At 42.1% G+C, this 19,537-nt stretch overlaps 1 protein-coding gene and 1 long non-coding RNA gene across 2 annotated transcripts in view; one reads left to right on the top strand and one right to left on the bottom strand.

The window, feature by feature from the left end:
• The window catches only part of LOC144798388 (uncharacterized), a 558,332-nt gene extending 539,163 nt beyond the window's left edge, over positions 1-19,169 (bottom strand). Inside the window, exon 1 of the long non-coding RNA XR_013603529.1 lies at positions 19,045-19,169. This is a non-coding gene — a long non-coding RNA (uncharacterized LOC144798388). The remainder of the gene's footprint in view (positions 1-19,044) is intronic.
• LOC144798694 (toll-like receptor 2) lies at positions 7,271-14,117 on the top strand. Its single transcript, XM_078669695.1, has one exon. The coding sequence runs from the start codon at positions 7,294-7,296 to the stop codon at positions 9,751-9,753; it is 2,460 nt and encodes an 819-aa protein (XP_078525821.1). The 5' UTR covers positions 7,271-7,293; the 3' UTR covers positions 9,754-14,117.
• Positions 19,170-19,537: the final 368 nt, after the last annotated feature.

Raw genomic sequence — 19,537 nt, 5'->3', positions numbered from 1 at the left:
ATAAAGCTTGAGAAATGTTTTTCACTTTTACAAGCCAAAATTATTTCCAATGTCTGTGCTTATTGATTCTTGGATATATAACAATACAGGTAAGTCTAATGGAGAGAGATCTTATGATGTAATGGAAGGCCAGATTTTCCAATTCTGCTAGCCATCGCAAACATTTTAAGTATGATTCCTGGGGCTATAGATACACCCTTCAGTTTTTAGCTTCAATTTGGGAGCCATCCACCTGCAGGTCATACAAAGCTCTGACGCATAGTTGAACTGGCTTCCTAGAAGCAAATAGACATTATTATACTGAAAATTGAGGAAAGATCCCCTAATTGATTGGAAGAATGGAACACCTCCATATGACTCCATCAACTTAATGGTAACTAATCACAAGCATCAATTAAGTAGACAAAAAATACTGCTTAAACCTCTTAGGAGGGGGTGTGTGGGATCACATAGATGTGCTGTACAGTTTTCTTACAAATGATAGCATTTCTACAGGCAGAAAATCAGAAGGGCTTTGAAAGTTAACACTAATATCTTAAAGGATTAGGAAATATGACAACCTTAAAAAAGTACTATCACACCATTGAGAGAAATAAAACATAAGTAACAATAGCAACAATGGACAAACTTCATGAATCTATTATAAACAAAAACTCAAAGAAATTTGGTCATGAATGGGATTTGGCCAGGACAGGAAAAACAAGTTAGGGATGCTATATAAATGACAATAAGTGGGAATTATACCTTGCAGATTGAGATGGCTCTGCTGATCAACCTCCAATTACGCAAGTTGCAGGGTCTCAAAGTTCCACCTTTTTTTATATAAGTACTTGTATTACAGAGATCAAAACCTCTTGTGCCCCTGATCCCAATGGGATCTCGAACGCCATAATAAAGAAAAGTGCAGGCATTTGGTTTTAATTTCCCTGTTCAATGTCAATCTGTCTATCACTGATACTCCTTTGTCTTGGAAAGGAACCATTTTGAAATAGTTATACAAGCAAGGTTCTAAATCAGAACTAAGCAGTCACCTTATAATAGCTTTACTCAATGTGCATGGTACAATCTTCAGTAAATTATTATTAATGTTTCTATCAACACAGGAGGACAATTCTTCGCTAATTGTCTCTCATCAGACTGGTTTGAGATCGGCTTGTTCAACAATTAAAAATACTGTGGCCATCAATTTTTATTGTTAAAAATACTTTTTATTTTAAAGGCAGACAACTATATGTCTGTTTTTGACTATTCTAATGCCTTCAATGGGGTGGATCATAACAAACTTTAGTCAAAATTGGAGCTCTGGGAGCTTGAGGGAACACTCCTGAAATTAATAATAGAGTTCTATTCGGAAACCTGAGTTCCGGTTAAATTAAGCAATGGTAGGGGTTTGACACCCAGCAATAAAAAAATGAATGGTTTAAAATAAGATGTATTTCAGCCCCTCTATTATTTGCATTATACATTGCTGATTTATTTGCTATTGTAGGCAATAAGAAGGCATTGCCTGCAACCTGGCCACCCACAATTCTCTTTCTTGCCTATGCTGATGGCCTGGTTTTGTTTTCTAAAACTCAATTAGGCCTTCAGCTGCAGTTGTTTCACCTCCAGGCTGATCATAAAAAAAAACTAAAAAGTAACTAAGATAAAACAAAAATCATTTGTTTTCAGAAATCAAAGTTGTCCTTCAAGTGGGTGATTGATCAGCAAAATATTGAGCTTGTGCAGAAGTACACCTACCTACCTTGGAGTAGAACTACAGGACTCTCTGCACTGGTCACAGCATATTGATAAACTGAATAATGTATTAAATCTACAATTGTGATTTAAAATATTGGCACAAAGTATAGAGGAGGTGCCATTGGTCTAACCATTATTTCTATTATGTCTAAAATAGTTTCTTCATTAACATATGGTTCAATTACAATGAATTCCGTATTCTTAAGGAAATTATATTGGGCCAGGTGTACAACCCATTTTAGTGGTCGCAAATGGGGAATCAGCCCGTTTGCGATTGCTAAAAAGGGTTGTGTGTATGTACAACCTCTATTTTGTGAGTCTGTAACCTTTTATCGACTCACAAAATAGGGTTTGCGAGTCGCTATTAGGAAGGGGTTGCAAGGAGCGTCCCTAATAGCGAGTCGCACTGGTATGTACAATTGTTTTGTGACAGCAAATGCAGTCGCAAAATAATCACAGTTACCACCTACTTCAAGTAGTTGGTAAGCCAGTCGCAAACATGCATCCTCTTTTCTTACAAACACTTTGGTAACCAGGTCAAAAAAGCAACAATAGGCGCTCTGCACTGCGTATGGGGAAAGTAGAAAAATAGAATTAGCTTAAACGGTGCTCAAAGGAAAAAAGATTTGGTTAACAAAACAACCATAAAATGTCCTGCAGAAAAGAGGGACAAACTGTATCAAACTAATCTGAGCACTCAGTTTGTGATAAAGAGTCAATGTTGATTCCAACAGTGAATGTTGTGAAGTCCACTTTAATCCAACTCATCTGTTCGGGTTTAAGGAGGGGCAGTCAATTAATCTTCACAAACAAGGCAGTTAAGTTTCATACAGCTAATGAAAAATCCAATCAATAGTAGAATTGTACAACCATCATAGAGTGATTCAGCCAATAGCACAGTTCAGCCAACAAGTGTTTTGTTGATAGACCTGTGGTACCTCGACGACTTCAGGGCTGGTATATCGATAGAGATCCCCTCAATCACATAAAAATGCCTTCTATGTCTGGAACATAAGCCATTGTATCAATGTATTAGTCTGTCGGCAAAGTAGTGCGTCAGAGAGAGTGCTCCTCGTGTACATGTGCTCGTGTAAGGAAAACGGGCTGCATTTGAAAGAAAAACGTTGCTTTCTTTAAAAAAGCAAATGCAGACATGCTGGTCTGCTGGCCCCAGCAGGCCACCATCCCTGTGATGTGTGAGATTCCTAAGGGGTCACAAATTGCAACCTACCTCATTAATATTAATGAGGTAGGCCTTTAGTAAGCCCATTAGGAATAGCGAACAGTGTCTGAGACACTGTTGTACATTCCATGCTGCTAGTCTCAATTTACGAGAAATTACAATTTACGCTCAGTAACCAGTCTTGCTAATATGTATAGGTCAATTCGTAGAAAGTTAATTAAACAAGCAATTATTTTAGTGCGATTTCAAGGGGATCAGGAGAAATGCCTGAGACTGAAAATCTTGCTTGGAACTGAAAATCAGTTGTTGCAAGTCTTTTCCAACCATCAAAATTATCTTGATTGACCATTAAATCTGTCTATGAAAAATTGCTTTTAAAGGTTTCGTCTTCTCTGTATTCTACTTGCCCTATTTGAGGGTTCTTTGAACAAAGCACTACATCATATTTCGTTATGTCATCTTTGCTCTACTCATATGGAGTACTTTGAACATGTTCTTTGCATTTGTACCGAGCTGTTAATATAAAAAAATAAGCCATAGTTTAGATTGCATGGAATGATAACACTTAAGGGTTCCACTAATTTTTATTTTAAGGTGATTGCAGGTAAAATAATCAGCTGTGTGATGAAATTGATAGCCATAACGGAAGAGCACTTCAAACATGCAATCTTTTAGGAATGCTTGTTAATATTGCACAGTTCTTTCTTAAATAGTAACATTCAATCTTGGACTTTTTTTAATATAATTTTTTTAATAGTATGGTATTTTAAAAAAATCACTTTTTTATAATGGCATGGTATCTGATAATTTTTTTACATTTTTTTCTACTTTCCTCTGACTGCATTATTTCAAATTAGTTTAAGAAATATAATCAATAAACTATTACAATTACAGCTCTGTGATTCAATTTCAATATAGCACCTTTGCATTACAACTCTACACAATGACACAGATAAAAAGGATTTCCCTGAGCTCAGCACCCTGGTAGCTATGGCACAGACAGACAGACTTAACTTGGGGTAGAGAGTAAAGTATTTATGCAGTTCCAAAGCAGTGAAAAAATCAAAATGCAAAACAATATAATTCCTAACCCAAATTAGAGAAATAGAGTACAATTTAAAAAATAAAATAACATCAAAATGAAACAAGCATTTACAATGCAACGGTTTCGCCTTTGCAAAAGTTAGAGCTATTGGCATTGTAAATGACAAAATTTTTATTTATGTGTTGGTTTTGAAAACAGATAAATAAATGCATTGTCATTTACATTTCCAATAGCTTAATCTCTCGCAAATGTGAGACCTATTGTACCCTACTGGACGAGCTCAGAAGACAGCAATTACTACCACACACACACACACACACACACAGAGCCACCGACCCAGGTGAGGAGCCGAATAAAACAGATAGTGAGAAAATACAATAGTGCAACATGCAGCGCACACAAGCCCAGTGAATCCTTTTTCTGCCGCCCTCAGCTCCCAGGCAGACCTGTACAACTTCACAGAAGGCAGATGGAGACAAATGAATGGCCGCCCTGCGCCAGACGTGGGCAGTGCCCAGGCTCGCTCTGGAATGCAGCGAATGACACAGGGGGGTGTTACTTCACAGTATTCAAGTAGACGGCCGCCAAGTGCCCGTTGCCTCTTCCCTGGGGGCCGACAGGAGTTTGGAGATGGGCTTCAGTCGGCTGAGCCCTGGCATTTTCATTTAACTTTTGATCACAGACAGTGAAGAATGTGACATATATATCAACAGACTTATCACAAGACCAAATAACGTTTCTGTAGCACCACAGGTTGTAAATAAGCACTTTTCTTCTTAGTTGCAGTTCAAAAATAGTTCGTTTACTTTACTTCAGTAAATAGTTCTTTGCGTGTTATTTCCTACACAGTTCCCTCAGTTCCAGTTACTTTAAAAAGACAGGATAATGCCCCAGTTCTTTGTTGGCAAGGTTGGAAGTCCACTAAAAATACTTCTGGGGCGGTTTCTAGGACTTCATGCCAGTCTTAGGCCTTCTGGGTGCTTCATAGCGCTTCTGTGCGCTCTAAACGGGAGAAATCGCGGCACCCTACCAAATCTCACGCATCTCGCGTGAGTCGCGTACCTACGGCCCTAGCAACTCTCACGCATCACGCGTGAATACGGGTACGCGACGTACTGAAGGAACGAAGCGTACTGTTCAGAGGGGTACGCAGCGTATCTTGCAAGGCGCACAGTCCACCCAATGTGAAGCGTACAGTTCAGGTGAGTACGCAGCGGACCGTACAATTAATCTGCAGGTGGGAGGAAACAGAACGCCCAGTACGTGGAGTACAATTCTAAAAGCGCTCAGTTGATTTAACGCTTTATGGGCAATGCGAGTGGTACTCTGGTCACCAGCACTACTGTGCGCCCTCGGCTACTCAAGCAACGCGCAGCTCGATCACTCATCTGAGTTTGAGCCACTCTATTACCACAGCCTGAGGCAAGGAATGCACATCCATCATCCTAACTCAGAAACTGGGGATAATTATAAACATGGAGAGTTTTGCTAACCCACCCAGGTGATGAGCCGATTAAACAAGCACTCACCCGAGGCGGCGGTCGAAGAGCTGGGGGGCGTGTTTTTCGTGCTCTCCCCTTCCCATTGGCTGGAAGGTAAAATTCCAGCCAATGGGAAGAGGAGAGGGCGGAACTTAAAAAAAGTGTCAGAAACGCCCACGATTCGCGTTCTGACCGGGAAAGAGTGAAGGACAACCGTGTCTTCCAATGGCTAGCCTCCATTTATGGAGCTAGCCAATGGAAGACGGGGCGTTTCCAAGTCCCTACTATTGAGATAACATTAGATTTCGTCCTGGCGTTGCAACTGCTACGCAGTTGCAACATCAGGACGAAACCTAAAAATCCAATAAGGGATACCTAAGATATGAATTTTGTAAGTTTTAAGTACAAATGGTACCATAAAGAAAAAAGTGTCAGTGAAAGTCAGTGGTCACAGTAGACTCTGACCTAGGTGCAATTTGAGGCTGACTGCGATAGAGTTCAGGTTGGCAACATCAACCAGGTGTGTCCTGGTCAGAGATTATACCTTTTGACTTAGTCTTTCAAGTCCCAACCCAACTCATGAGTACACCTTTAAAGCCCTAGGCTCTCAGGGAAGGTATTTAGAGACCCACATGGTGTCAGACACAGGCCAACAGCAGCGCACATACCCCATCTACTACTTCCAGAAAAGGCCCCTTGCACTTGTTGTCAGAGGAGGTCAGCCAACTGCCCTGAGCAATCCTCTTGTTTGTCCTGGGTACATGAGAGACAGGTACAGTCCTTCTGGGCTCCTCTCCGGCCACAGACAGTGGAACCAGTTCTCTTTGGAGCTTCTGCAGGTCCAGAAAATGTTCTGAAGTGGGTACCTGGAGGTACTAAATTTATGCCTGGCCCTTCCCATTACAATAGCATAAAGGTTCATGGTGGCCAACCCTATCCATTTTATCAGGGGGGGGGGAAGAGAGAGAGAGAGAGAGAGAGAGGGAGAGAGGGAGAGAGAGAGAGAGAGAGAGAGAGAGAGAGAGCAACTATGCTAATCTTCCAACATCTAACGACAATATTTAAGTCTGGTATAACAAAAACAGAGTCATTCAGAAACCAGATTAGAAATTCACAAGAATTATCTTGGTATCCAATTCTCTCACTTTCAAGTACATGCAACGGTTATATGTAACCCAGAGACGAGGTCTGGTAGAACAAAATCAGTGTCCTTCGCAACCACATAAGGGATCCTCAAGAATTGTCTTTGCATCCTTTTATCTCTCTTTATGTGTGCCCAAGAAGGATTTGACACCGTCCTGTTAAAAGGAAGTACATAGCCCCAACTCTGCATATTCGGCTGAATTTAGAGGAGTCATTTCTGCCCATTGAGGACAGCCCATACCTATTTCCTGGGAGGCATTTCATAACTTTTCCACTCCTATTCATGGCTAGTCCCTAACTGGGAGAAACTGGAGAGCCAATGCAAACAGCCTTCAGGAACTACTGGCTAGCAGGGGTAAAGTGCACTGAGTTCTAAAGTCAGCAAAAATATAGGGTCCGGCAAAAGGCATAAAATCCAAAGTGACCAAACAGGAAAGGTGGAGTTCCTGCAGGGAGTGTGAAGTGATAATTATTTGTAATTTCACTTTCTCATTATGCCTATGTATGAATGCCCTAATGGTCCAGAAAAGATTTCTAGTAAGTGTTTACTTTTTCACAGACCAAGAATTGATCAATTGTTATCTTCTTTAATTCAGTTATAAAAAAATGCAGTTGCTCAAATCCATCAAGTTACTTTTTAAACATTTTTAGCTGTTCTTCCCTCAACAGATTATTAATTCCACGGTGTGAAGAATGTGAAAATGGTCCAAAGCAGTGGGAGATGGCTAGAACTTTTTATTCTGATGACAAGAGTGGCCAACGTCGCACACAGTCAGATGCCTTGCACAGTGAATGAGGACAATGTTGCGTTGTGTTCTGGCTTGAGCCTCAGTGAAGTCCCTAAATATTTATCAACTAGCATGGTAGAATTAGATTTGTCTTACAATAAACTTCGGAGTATCAGCGAAGAAGATTTTTCTGCCTATACAAACCTGACAATTTTGAACTTGGCCTTCAATAACATTTTCAGAATCGATCGCAACTCTTTTGCCTCAAATCTCCTTCTCAGAAAGCTCAACCTCATCAACAACTCTCTGATGGAAATCCCTTCCCTGGTGATAAGTCCTTTGGAGCATCTGACAGAGCTGGAAATGAGCAACAATTTGTATTTGAATTCAACCCTTGATGATGTTTTTTACACCTTTAGAAGCTTGAGGGTACTGTCCATGGGTGGAAGTGAGATCACATGGATTAGGAAAAATGATTTTCTACCCTTACAAAATATTTCTTTACAGAAATTTGCATTGAAGACCGCTTCAAGCCCTATGCACTATGACAAGGGGGCGTTCGCTGTGCTTAACACCTTTTCTCTTTGGTGCGACTTTGCATTGGACACAAATCCTTATGTACTACCTTTGATCCTGGGAGACTTGCGTGGAAAATCCATAAAACTCCTTCGTCTACGCAATTTGTTTGCAAACTCTTACTACACAGATGACATGGACTTGTTCAATGGTTTAGCAGACACTGGTCTGGAAGAACTTATTTTGTATCGGGGTAAGTTCAATGAGAACTTATTACGCCTCTTATTGATAAATGTGCAAATATCAAATGTGACAAATCTGTGTTTGATTGCCATAGACTTTGCAAGGTCTTTGAATTTGTATACTTCAAATGTCAAGATATCCAATTTGACGTTGAATAAGCTTCTACTAAAGGACATCAATAACCCAGACATTCTGAGGTTTGACTGGACGTTCACTTGGTTCAGCAAAGTGAGCAATCTTTATATCATAAACATCAACTTTCGTTATGTTCCCTGTGATGCATGGGACGAGATGAAAAATGTTATTGTGCTGAATATATCAAACAACCGACTGACCAACGAATTTGTATACAACCCAACATGCCAAAACCCATTGGTTCCTAAACTGAAATGTTTTAATGCCAGCAGCAACAAAATAACTAGCCTCAGAATTATTTCATTATTAAGCCTTAATTGGCCAAATCTCCGGGTTGTTGATCTTAGTCACAATGGCATTGGATCAAACAGTGAGTACTGCAGCTGGGGACCTGCCATTACAAAGCTAATACTGCACCATAACATCATAAAAAAGATAATATTCCAGTGCCTTCCTACAAGTCTGCACTATTTGGATTTGTCAAATTCTGAGTTAGATGGGCTAGACACAGACTATTTCACCAAGAGTACTAATTTGAGTGAACTATTTTTAAGTAACAACAGAATTAAATTCATCCCCTCCACCTGGGAGAGCCCCAACCTCCGGTTCTTGGCTATTGATGGTAATTCATTTGGAGTGATCACTACAGGCTCTTTTGATAGCATGCCAAAACTTGCAACGTTGAAAGCAGGCAACAATCCTTATCATTGCACTTGCGAGCTTGCCATGTTCATTGAGGAGACCAAGCAATATGGTGACCTTGAGTTTGCAGATTGGCCTCAGAACTATAAATGCTATCATCCAGAATACCTGCTCCGTAACATGATAGAGTCTTACAATCCAGGGTGGCTGGAATGTGATGTCACTCTAATTGTGATTATTACTGTCACAACAACTGCAGTTGTGGTCATTATATCTATGCTACTCTGCTGGAAGTTTGATGTTTCATGGTATATAAAAGCAACATGCCAAATCATTCAGTCGAGACACCGATCACGTAAAGGCATTCCTTGCAGGACATACAGTTACCATGCCTTTGTCTCCTATAGCTCCTCAGATGCAGATTGGGTTAGGAGGGAATTGTTGTACCGTCTGGAACAGTGCAACCCCCCTTTCAGTATCTGCATACATGAGAGAGACTTCATGCCGGGTAAGTGGATCATTGACAACATCATTGAAAACATTGAAAAGAGCCGCAAAGTCATCTTTGTGTTGTCCCGTAGCTTTGTCGACAGCGAGTGGTGCAATTATGAGCTGTACTTTGCCCACCAGCGTTGCATTGGCCATGCTTTTGATGACGTCATCCTGGTTGTTAAAGAAAACGTCAGCCTGGATTCCCTTCCAAATAAGTTCTGCAAACTACGAAAATTGCTGAGCACAAAGACTTACTTGGAGTGGCCTTCTGAACCAAACAAACAGGCCTTTTTCTGGGTTCAGCTCAAGAACGTGTTGGGGAAATGCACCCTGGAGAGTGCTGATCAACAAAGAATTTCTTGGACCAATGACAGTGCTATGTCCGAGTTGCCTGTTGCATTATGAGATACACAAGTTTACTATGTAAATTTACATTAAAGTTGTCCATACTTATTTATGAGTCTCTAAAGAGAATGGTCTTGAAAGTGTTTAATGTTGTGCTCTTCTTATGCAAAATAATTTGTTAGCCACCCGCCCAAAATTGACCAGCCTATTTTCTCACAATTTTGATAGGAAATGTTCAATACTGCAAGCCGGCTAAAGACTGTTCCTTAGGTTGCGAGAGCCCACACTCTAATATATATACAGACAAAACTAAGACACTTTAGTACTTTTCATTTTTCATCATTAAATATATGCAGAATAAAACATTGCTAGCCACATTTTTCAAGTGACATCACAAGGTAGATGCCTAGCTGGCAAATAGCCCCTGTCTTGTATGACCGAATGCTATATTGGAGCTTTTAAAGCCAAAAGCACTTTCCCTCCTGTGTTTTTATGCCCATACCTACAGTGTTAAAAGCAAAACTACAAACTCCAAAATACACAATGTTGTTGTTTAAAATACTACAATTTACCGAGTGTGTTGCACAAGACTTGGAACCACTTGGCAGCAATGAACATATTTAACACGTCAAACATATTAGTTATGTTCAGTTATTCCTTTTAAAAGCATATCCAAATACATGGTGCCAGAATCGTAAAGAATGTACTGTCAGTAGGTATCATCAACTCTTCTAATCCTTATGACTTACTCCGAATTCCAGAAGTAAGTTAGACGTACCACTTAGAAGCTCACAGCAAACTTGTTGTCGATTGGGCCCTTTATTACCAACATGGTGTTTGCCAATCTGTCACCCTAAAAATAATCATTCATTGCAATTAAGAGATTGAGACCGGATTATTTGGAGGGCCTCGTTGACTCGTACTACCAATCAGGCTATGACTGACAAAAGAGGTTCACCAGTTACAGGCTAGCTCATGGTAACTGTTTTCTTTCACCAAATGCAGCACCTTAGCATGACGTGTGTCGGGATTCGAGGAGGACAGACTAAGTACTCCTCTTGGTTCCTTCACATCCCCTTGCGTGCCACACAGTCTGAAGACCACAGGTGTAGCTGGCAGCGATGGGAGCGGTAGTCTGTTAAACCGTCAGCTTTGTAACAAGTACGGTGGTCTAATCCTGTGCCTGGCTACGAAAATACATGGATTTGTGGCAAATAACGTTCATCTTTATTAGCGTCAAATCGGAGTCTGACATTTCGAGCGAGATGGTAATTTTGCTACAACCCTTGAATTTTCCCCCACACATACGTCTGCAAGGTTTAGTGGGGACATCGGTCTCTATTCCTGGTTTTGCAGGTCAAAAAGGGAGAAATCATGGAGTTTCACTACTCTGTGAATCCAAAACAGTATGCAGTCTTTCATTGTGACCGACAGAACTCTGAATAGAGCAGTAAATTCACCCCAAGGACAAACACAGTGTGCGGTATTGGTTTTCCCCCAGTTAATTTTTAACCCCTGATGTTTCTGCAGGACCCAGGACGAGGTTATTAGTATCCTATTAGATTTACTGTTATTAGAAGAGAGACTTCTAGAGTGCATGATTATCCAGAGAATTGGATCAATATTGAAAATTGACATTTAAGTCAACAGATCTGTACACCCTAGTAGAGATATGCCATGGGTTATGTTTAAAAAAAGGTTTACTCAGTTTCTCACATTTCAGTTTGCCTTAATCTACCCAGATGTAAACTGTACAGTTGTATCTGATGTTTGCCTGGTACCTTCTTTGCCACCAAATGCTGTTTGTTTTTGTGTTGCATTTGAATTCCCCAAAGGTCTTTTTGATGTAATCTAATAACACATTTGACGAGGCAGGCATACAAATGACACATCTGGAAATCCGCTGGTAGGCAGCTGGTCATTAAGCTGCTTTCATGGCTGGATGGAATAAGATATCCTCAGTCTTTGGACCCTGGGTAAAAGCACAACATATTCTTAGAGAACTTGCATGATTTATTTCTGCAGTAAAATAATGCTCCTGGGTTCTCTGTCAGATATTCAAATAATGAAACATTTTTGTACATTTCTCTTCAGAGATGCTTGTAAAATGTTTGATTTATTTAACCAATTGATTTGACAATAGTTATGTGAAATTACTCTATTTTTTAACAAGCATTGGCAGCGCCAAGATGGCGGGCCTTTTTAGTGCAAGTGCTGAGCTGTTGGCTTTGCCTGTGTTTGTTTGTGAAGCATTGTTAGAAAAAAATATTACAAAGATTGAAGGAAAGGTAAATGCATAACTTAAGGTATTTCAAAGTTGTACATTGAATTCAATATTTTATATAAAGGACCTGCATTATTTTTCCAATACTTTAAACTCAGGAACCTCAACATAATTTAAAAAGAAAAGAGAAGCGGCAGAATTTACTAGAAAACGCTTGCCAAGACATAATTTACCATCCCCAGGACTCTGAACTGAAACATGCACCAGTCAATTGGTCCTCCGCACTTGCCCCGGATGGAGATTTATGAGCCACCAGGAGAAGAGACTGCCCCTTTTCAGTAACTCTGTAAACTGTCTGCCTCAAACACCACCTGAATGAGTGCAGCTGGCAGTCCCTCCAGCAGCACCACAAAAGCATGTATATGCTAATGCCTGTGCGTTCATGGAGTACATAGAATGTAGGACATAAAACAAAACCAACCATTAAAGTCTGCTCTTTAGTTACAACACAGCAACATATATCCATTGCTGTGATTTTATAGTTATTTTGGAATGGGTGGGGAGCAATGCTCAGAGTAAGGTGGAGACAGTTGCAGGTAGAGAGGGGGCAGTGCACAAGGGATGGAACTAGAATGGCTGACCCATGGTTCGCTGTGGCATTATAAAGTTATGCACTTGCATATATAACTGTTATGGCACTCAAGAATACTAAGACACTAATATGCAGCAGCCAACAGTAAATTGCAACCTAGACGTCTTAAATTCATGTGAGACCTATCTACTATGAGGGCTATCCATCACCAGCACTGAACCGCCAGAAAATCAAACATCACTAAATGAGCAACAGTGGAGTAACGCCAGAGATCTGTCACACATTGCTGGAAAATTCAGAGGACTTTAATTTAGTGCACCACTGCAGGCCCCAAATATTTATACAACCTGACTGTCTTCTTTACATCTCACAAAGACACTCAAATATGGGTTGATAATACAAATACCCATCCCAACAAATCGCTCCTCTTCGCTTTCCCTCCAACCATGCCAGCTCAGGGCCACAGTTATACACAAAGTCTCATATTGGGCAACCCTGTGCCATAACCAGCTAAGCAATTTATTTAATAAGAAATAACATAATGGGGCATGCAGAGCCATTCAACGCTACCAGTATATTAAAAACCCTAAACCTGTGTGTCTGTCTTTCATACTTCGTCATCCGCGTTGCGTCCCATAACATAATACATCATGTCATCGCACATGGCATAGAAACACTTTCCACATTGGATCAAAACAAAGACAGCATCCTTCCAACCACACACCCTACACAGTGTAGCATGCTACCCACGTAGGCAAGTGCTTCAGTGTCCCATACAGGGGTAGTAAGCGCTATGTATAAATACCACAATATAAAACAATACAATGCAATTAACAAAAGTAATCCTAAAAAAGAAAAAATAGATGAAAAGAGATTTTGCAGCCAGAAACCAGATTCACACCCTGTGCATTATTTCACTATCTAGTATTTTGGTCTGGAAGTTTATTTAGCTGTAAAGGTTTTTTAACTTTGAGTATACACCAAGGCAGACACATCATGACTGTCACCATACACCCACAATGCCCATTCCATGACCTCCATTTAGATTCAATTTTTACACTAGTGCTTTCATAGGTATTTCACGTGAGCTCACAAGAAAATCATTGAAAAATTGGAAACGTTTTGAGAATTCAGCATTGGCTCTCATCAAGCCAGATAATGATTAAAATCAAGGATGTCAGATTTTTTTAGCAAAGGTTTTCGATTAGGTTAGAAACTGATTTTTTTGGAACTTTGTGGTCTTTGTGTCCTTTCAACGTCACCTTATAGTATGAGCAGTCTTTTTTTCAATTGAAAGTTTGCTGTTAATAATTAGGGCCGGGTTAATTTTACAGTATACTGGTGTAATTTTGGGAGTGTCATTTTACATTTGTTATGCTAAATTCCTGAAATGATGCTGCAATTACTGGAAACAAGCATTGACATAGCCAATAGGTCTCGCCTTTGTGAAAGTGTTTAGCCCAAACTATTGGCTTTGCCAATGTTTTTAAGCTATGTTGCAGAACATTGTGGCTGCTGTGCAGCATGTTAAAAGTTATAATAAAAAAGTGTAATAACCATTTTTGTTACCTGATATATATAACCAAGCAGACATTATGTACAGCTGAATGACCCAATTAAAAAAAGAATATGCATAAAACAATGTCTTTCCTTTTTTTTGTCCTTGCAGTGCTGGTAACTTTTGTCTATTCTAATGTTGAGGTGATGCTGAGTGATGTTGTGGTGGTGCTGAGTGAAGCTGTGGTGTTGCTTAGTGATGCTGTGGTGGTGGTGAGGTGGTGGTGTTGCAGTGGGATGTATGACGTTACAACGCATACTTTTACAACGCCTACCTTTACATCGTAAGTTTTACAACGCATACCATTACAACGCATAATGCTTTTGGGCGCTGGATAGTGAATAGTTTAATTTACTATTCCAACTCCAGTCCCCGTGGATAGTAGGGAAGGTGTTGGATAGTAAATTAAACCTATTCCCTATCCTAGAGCGCCCCCCAGCGCTATGCGTTGTAATAGTTTGCGTTGTAAAAGTTGCGTTGTAATGGTAGTTCGTTGTAAAAGTTTCGTTGTAAAGGTTGTATACCGTTGCAGTGGTGTTTAGGTGGTGCTTAGCCATTGCTAAAGTGGTGCTGAGTTCTGTTCAGTTGGAGTTGTTTTGAGGTGATGCTTATTTGATGTTGATGTGATGTTGTGCTGTAGGATATATATTTTTAAGAGACTGCATACATTACACAATACACCATTTAAGTGCTGAAAGGCAAGCTCAAAAGAAAGCATCACCACCTCCAACACCCTCTCTATTGCAGAAAAACAGAAATGATTCTGAAAAGCTTTAAAACAAATCTGCTCGCAAAACACCTATTTTTTACTCAAGATCAGCAACCCATAAAACTTGTGATTTAAACATGCTTGCACAAAACAGACAGCATAACATTACAGGAAATAGTAGGTTTAATCAAGTCAAGTCAAATTTGCTTTATTCGAGGTTCACTCATAAAAGCACATACAATCTCCAATATAAAACATTTGTAAAATGCATTTCAGTTAAAAGTAAGACTTGATTTACAAACAAATAGTTTAAAACGTAAATGTCGATACAAGATAAAAGTTTACAGATGAAACTTTACAGATAAAAATGCAGACAGACTATTAATACAATAAAAAGGACAATCAGCTGCCTAAAAACCTCTGTCTGATAGACCATGCCCATCCAAGGTATTTGGCGGTAGCTATTACTAAAGGCAGTAAAGTGCTAGTACGTATGATTCTTAAAGCTACAAAACTGCTAGTGGTACCTAAGTTCTTACACATTGGTATTAGCCAGATGCGCCTAGGTTCTGCATATAAAAAATGGCCAATTGTTTCCTTGTGAGCTCCACAAGCGGGACAGTTGCTGATAGATGAACCTCCCCACCTGCCTGCCAGGGATCTAAGGGGAAGGGCACCTGCTCTGATTTGGAAAAGGAGCTTCCTGTCCCTCGGTGTGGTTATAGCGTCCCAATAAAGTTCTAGGCTGGGATTCGGCTTTGCTTCTAGGAATCCTCCAGCCATAGTGGAGAAGTGTGGCTCAGGGGTTAGAGGCAGCAGACCTGGAAGCTGAGATCGGTCCTGGACCAGGGTTCAATTCCCCGCCTCGGCGGGGTCTTGTGCTAAAAATTCCACGGACTCGATAATTCTCGCCCCGGTGCCTCCTCGACTCACGGGTTCACACTCTGCGACTCTGGGCAATAGCTTGCTTAATCTCCACAACGGCCCCTCGCGGCGGGATGCCTGACTTTCACCTTGTGGATACCCTGCTATCTCACAGGGGAATACCAGGAAGGGTTCCCTAAGCAAGCGCCGGGAAACCCACTGCGGGTAGCTGTGCGCTATATAAGCTCAACTACATTTACATAGACGGTGCACTAGTACCACTCCAGTACCGAGCGGCCACCTTCTCCCAGTAGATTTCTTTTAGGACTTTTTTAGTTGGGAATGAAGCTCCCACTGGGTTTTCCCAAAGCATTCGAAGACCGAGATCACCCAGCGTTGTTCTAAGTACATTCAACCAACCAATTGTATGGAACACATCCGCTTTAATAATATCTAGAAACCCCTCAGCATAGTGCAAAAGCTCAGGTGTAGTCCAGAGCCTCCGCCAATATAAAATTGGATGAAGCCTGGCCAAATCTGCAACAGCCTTCCTGCCCAGATCATACCTAAGTGGCAGCAATGGAGTACTTTTGGGAAGGCCAGTAATAGTCCGGATGAACTTATTTTCCGAGGTTTGGAGTGACTGAAGCTACTCAAAGCCCCACAGCTCAGGGCCGTAAAGTGCAGAGCCGAGGGCCTTGGCCTCGTACACCTGTAGTGCTGGTTTTATTGGTTTAGTCATAGATTTTCTATGCTCTGAACCAAGAGCACCAGTCAATTGTCTGTGCCTTAATACTGTGATATCTATATGCTGGGACCATCTAAGATAATTTGATACATGAATCCCCAGATACGTAAAGGCATTAACTACCTCTAGAGGGCGATCATTCATGACTAGTTTCGATCTAAAACTTCGGTGGGGATTAAAAACCATGAGCTTAGTTTTAGCCACATTAACTTCTAAGCCATGCTCCCCACAGAATTGGTCAAAGATAGATAATGCACGCTGTAGACCACTCGGAGTCTTTGATAAAATCAGGGTGTCGTCTGCAAACATTAAAATAGGTATCTTAGTGCCAGCTAATGAAGGAGCATCCACATTTGCAGACAACATATGAGCGACGACACCATTAATATACAATGTGAAGAGCGTGGGAGCCATCGAACACCCTTGCCGAACTCCCCGCTCCACTGGGAAGTCTGCGGTGACCATTCCCTCCCCCCCCTCCACCAGATCTTAGCAAAATTTGCTTCGTGGAGCCTTATTAACATTGTCAATAGTTCTTCTGGTAGGCCCAAGTTCTTCAATACCAACCACAGCTTGGACCTAGGAACTAGGTCAAAGGCAGCCCGCAAATCGACAAAAGCCGCATACAGGCTGCCCTTGCCCAGCAACACAGTCCTCCACTGCAATAAAGTAAAACGAAAGACCTGGTCCACCGTACTGGTAGATTTTCGAAACCCCGCTTGGAATGGAGACAAGGCGTTATTCTCCTTTGCCCAGTCCAGGAGCCTATTGACAACCATCCTCCCGCCCACCTTTTGGATGGTGTCAATCAGGCTAATGGGCCTATAGTTTCCTGATTGGGATCGATCTCCTTTCTTGAATACAGGTATTATGACTGCACCTTGCCAAGATGTCGGTACAGTTGCGCCCTGAGCAACTGCATTGGCAAGAAGAAAGATGTACTTACTCCAGCGCTCTTTATCATTAATAAAGATGTCCGCCGGCACCCCGTCTAAGCCTGGGGCTCTACCACTGGTCACTGTACTAAGAGCCGTCATTACTTCATTGCTGCTAAAATAGTTTACTATGTAATAAACAGGCCTAAAGCCTAAAACATTAGGCGAGGTGTTTTTTACTCCCTCAGGCTTACCATTGACTAGAGTAGTTAAATTTATAATTAATGACTTTAATGACTCTATTTCGTCCCGCAAAAGAATGACAAGGTTGGTTAGGGTATTAACTTCTGCAGACACTGTTTCATCCCTACTGGTGCTGGTGTTGGGCACAGCGTCCAGACTGACTATCTGTTGTATCACAGTTTGTGGGGGGGGGGGGGCTCATTATGAATGTCAGCCAAAACTGCAAACCTGTTACCAAGAAGTACCTGGGGGGCAAAGGGCGGTGACAGGTTCTCACTTGCAGCATTAAGGGGGATATCCAAGCCCTCATTACAGAGAGCCTCGTTAGATGTAATCGGACAGCCCCCGTTATGACTATTAATACCATCCTTAGATTTTCTTTTTGCCCTAAACATTTCTGGAATTGTTGGGGGTTCGATAACATTGTTTACTGGTTTTAAAGTAGCACCCCCCTTATCAATTGTGGCGTCGCCGCTAGTATAGCCTTGGTCAGCCACAAGGATCTCCCTACAATCATCCACAAGATTGTTGATACGATCAATAACACAATTTGCAGCGGCGTGGCTGGCCCCCTTAGTTGGTTTCCTTCTTTTGCGATGTTTCGGGGGGTTGCCTGCCCCACTCCCCCCCTCCATTGATTTACGTTTCCCCATAAGACCTATAGATAGGCTGCTTTACTAAATACAGTACACCTAGAAGCTTGGCCCTGTCCTTTAGTAAGAACAACCTCAGTCCTTAATTTTGTTACGAGTACTTCTTACGATTTTAAGCCAATGGTAGATCTTGTGTAGCGGACGTTAAGGATAGAGGCCTGCCCTGCCTCGTCCTGCCCCGGACTGCCACAGACTGTCCCGCCCCTGTCCCGGGCTTCTCTCTATCCTTAAGGCACCTCCGGGCGCGCCGCTGACCTCACTCCCGCGCCGATAGCTGGGGCAGCTGGGAGTTGTAGTTTGACCCAGCCGTTGCCCTCACGGCGCTTGGCGGAGCTTGCGGGTAATGGCAGGAGCCGTTTCCCTCACGGCGCTCGGGGAGCTTGCAGGTGATGGCAGGGGTTAAAAGAAGCAGGAGCCGTTCCCCTCACGGCGTGTCCGCTCAGCATTTTTGATGAGGCCCCCTTTTTAACCTTTTCGGTGCGACCGCGTTTCCCCCTCCGGTGCTGGGCGGTAATAGAAACGGGCGTGGTCATGACGGAACGGTTCCGTCATGAGCCCAGCTCAACCGTAGCTCATGACGGAACCGTTCCGTCATGAGCATGGAAGGGGTTAAAAGCACCTTCCTATATGTTCTTAGCGCTTTTCTCCAAAAAGAAAGTTTCAAAAAGTCTCAGAGGTCAAAAGTGAGCATGATCTTCCCCCTCCTGGTAACAGCAGGCGCTTCGACGCTTATGCTTGTGACATTCTCTGCTCCCCAGCTGAGACACGTCTGCAGAGCCTGCAAAAGCTTTTCTCTGAGATGGCGGAGGGAGGAACACGAGGAGCGTAGGTTTGGCGTGGCAGGGCAGCGGTAGCGAAAACAAGCTCAACACAGGTGGTACTCACGGTGAAGCAGCAAGCAAGCAGGCTCGGTCCTGGCACTGGCGCCACTCAAAACGCGGTAGAAGCAGGCTCACTGCGGGTGCCACTCCACAGCAGAGAACAACCCCCGTGGCCGTCCAAGAATCGGCCGCGGGGCGCAGGACAGAGAATAGCAGGCTAACGGGTTAGGAGCAGACAGCGGCAAATCTCCGGATCACCGGAAGCCAAAACAGCCGAAAATGCGCCGCGTTGACATTACTGCCCGTAATCAGCAAAACAGCGGTCGGCAAGCAGCGTTGCATGTCGGGCGGCCATTAGCAGGCAGGGTGGGGCTTGGCCAGTAGGTTTAATATAACTCTCATCTTGCAATGAAAGCCTTCTATCCAATGCACCTATTCAATGCCCCCCACCCTCAAAGAAATGTGGGGTGTTATTCCAGTAGCTTGTCTGACAGTTAAGACAAGAACATCACTTCTTTTCATATGAGTTTTTGTTGGTAAATAGTTCAATTTCGAGT

The sequence above is a fragment of the Lissotriton helveticus genome, chromosome 12, assembly GCF_964261635.1.
Source record: "Lissotriton helveticus chromosome 12, aLisHel1.1, whole genome shotgun sequence".
NCBI lineage: Eukaryota > Metazoa > Chordata > Amphibia > Caudata > Salamandridae > Lissotriton > Lissotriton helveticus.
The sequence above is the reverse complement of the archived record's forward strand: the minus strand, read 5'-3'. Positions and strand labels throughout refer to the sequence as shown.